The 2525-nt window shown below is 35.2% G+C and overlaps 1 protein-coding gene across 1 annotated transcript in view; it reads right to left on the bottom strand.

Annotated features, from left to right (window-relative positions):
- Positions 1-1499, bottom strand: part of TMEM156 (transmembrane protein 156) — a 13595-nt gene extending 12096 nt beyond the window's left edge. Inside the window, exon 1 of the mRNA XM_009072908.1 lies at positions 1300-1499. Within this exon, the coding sequence (XP_009071156.1) occupies positions 1300-1399 (100 nt within the window). The 5' untranslated portion in view covers positions 1400-1499. The remainder of the gene's footprint in view (positions 1-1299) is intronic.
- Between the last annotated feature and the right edge of the window lie 1026 nt (positions 1500-2525).

Below are 2525 nucleotides of genomic sequence, written 5' to 3'. Positions count from 1 at the left end.
GCTGCAAAGCTGCTCCAGTTTGATTGTACTTGAAACAAAGATGAAAGCACACATGTTTGGAGAGGGAACTTAGCCCTGGAACTGTGCAGTGGCAATGCTCCAGTGCAATGATGTTGTAAAGTAGCTATAATCAGAATTAAAACTTTCTTTCCAAATGACCTTGAAATCACCCAGTGAAAATACACAGAAATGCTGCTGAATCCTTCTAGTCAGTCAACAAACATGAATCTTAAATATGACCACTGGGTTTGGTATTCATAGTCAAATTTCAGTATCAAAGTGCTGTAGTTAGAGTACATTAATGTGGTTCTGGCAAGCAGCAAAAACCACACAGAATTAATTATTAATGAGTGTGATTCTGTCTTCCACATTAAAGTAGGGCTTTACCGTGCAAATTTTCACTTGAGTTAACTTTGAATTCCTCTTTCAGCATGGTCTTCCACATTAAAGTAGGGCTTTACCCTGCAAATTTTCACTTGAGTTAACTTTTAATTCCTCTTTCAGCATGAAAAAAAAATTAAAAATAAAAAACTTCTGTGACCCCAACATAAAATATGCATTTATGAATGCAAACAACCACTTCCCAGAGTAGATGCAACATTAACCTATAGCTTCCAATTCTAGTAGTACCCTTGCATATCTATGAAGAGGACATTTTTGCATCTAACTCCCATTATGAGCAACTGGAGAAATATGTTCATAAATCCTTATGTATAGAGAACAAATGTAGCCTTTAATTGCTTCAGTGCTCAGCTGCAATCTGACAGTTTCAACAGGCCACCTGTGCTCACAGAGCAGCCTGACCTCAGAAACAGTTCAGCCAGGGATTTCAGACAGGATCCAGAAATAAAATCCAAAATCCAATGCCAAAGTCAATTACCTTCACTTTACTAACACTACATCAGAGAGTCATAAACTCCATATAAAACGTCATAAATTGAAATGCAAAATACACATCCTATGCAGGTAAGAAAAAGTTCATTTTGGCACTTTTATTAAGTCATGAGTACCTGCTATGAAAGAGCACAAGTGTTTTAACTACTGTCTTCATGATGGAGGTAGTGAAAGTACAGTTGCATGGAAATAGTTACCAAAAATTTTGCAAAGTTTGTAACTGAATGACAAACTCCTTTCAAATTACCACAAATCATTAACTCTGTGGGTTAAAAATTGAACAAAAGAAGTATACACACTTTGCAAAGTCCACACGAGTGCAGCATCCTCACCATCACTTTTAGGATGGTGCCAACTTTTCAATTGCAATGGGACTTTAGAATAAATAAAAGGCTGATCACTCACCTTCATGGATTTTGAAAAATTCAGGTAAACACAAAATAAACACCATAATTATTCCCAGTGCTAATTTGAAGAGTGCTGGTTTTCTCAAAAGCAAGCACATGTCACTGAAGCACTCCCATCTAGCATAGTGGGGGTAACTTCCTTCCTGCTTTAGCTTTTAACTTAGTGCAGACTTTATGCAAAATATCTATTCATTTCCTTTTCTTATTATGACTTTCCTTTTCACTTCTCGTGACATTAAGTTGCAGAAAGCCACATTCTGTTCTTACATTGGCATAGATGAGGATGATTTAATTGAACACACTGAAGATAAAACTCATGCACCACGATGAAAATAAGAGAAAAATCATGCATAGAAACTATTTTATACATTTGGGGTAGTTTTAAAACCCCCTAATGGCCACTTTCATATACCTTCTAAACTGTTAATTCATTACCTTTGTGAAGGAATTTTGTCCTCATTTAGCCAAGAAGATTTAAAAAAATGAGTCAGACCCTCATTATAAAAATGAGTCAGAACCACATGAGTCAGATATGGAGATGTTATTGTTTTATTTATATACATATGCATTGGGGCTAGGGGGAAGATAATGTTATGCAATACAGAATCTATCAGACTTTAATAGACTATTAATGTGATCATTTAAAACTAAAGTTTCTGATCTGGCAAGTAAGTGATGTGCTAAGTACAATGAACTGAACTGTTCATATTATCATTGCTGCTGTATTCTTAAAAGATAACAGATGTGTTGCCAATCTGTCAAGTGCCTTCAGTGCTTATTTCACTATTCTTTACACCACAGGAAGACTGGGTAGAGCCATTGCTATTTCTATACATTGTAGTCACAAATTTTCAACTGAACTCTCCAATTTAAAAAGTGAAGTATTTCATTTTGACAACCACCATGATATTCCATAAAAATCTTCATACAGATGAGACTGCAAAGAACATCTCTGAAATGTCCCGAGTAAAAGTACTCTGTAAAATGCCTATGTAAAAACAAATAATTTGACTCAAATATAGAGTATATACACTATAAAGGGTTTCATTAATTCAGAAAGTTGTCTTCTGATGTAGCTTTTTTCCCACAACACATTTAATATTGAGTACTACCCAAATGAAGCAATGCTGTTGAAATTAAAATAAGAAGTGTCCTACAAACGTGAAATGCTCTTCTTGTCATCTAGTTTGTTCAGAAGTTGAGTAGGGCAGGGGGAAGCAAATA

The sequence above is a fragment of the Acanthisitta chloris genome, unplaced genomic scaffold (assembly GCF_000695815.1).
Source record: "Acanthisitta chloris isolate BGI_N310 unplaced genomic scaffold, ASM69581v1 scaffold2194, whole genome shotgun sequence".
Taxonomy (NCBI): domain Eukaryota; kingdom Metazoa; phylum Chordata; class Aves; order Passeriformes; family Acanthisittidae; genus Acanthisitta; species Acanthisitta chloris.
Note: the sequence above shows the minus strand (reverse complement) of the source record. Positions and strands in the feature narration are given on the sequence as shown.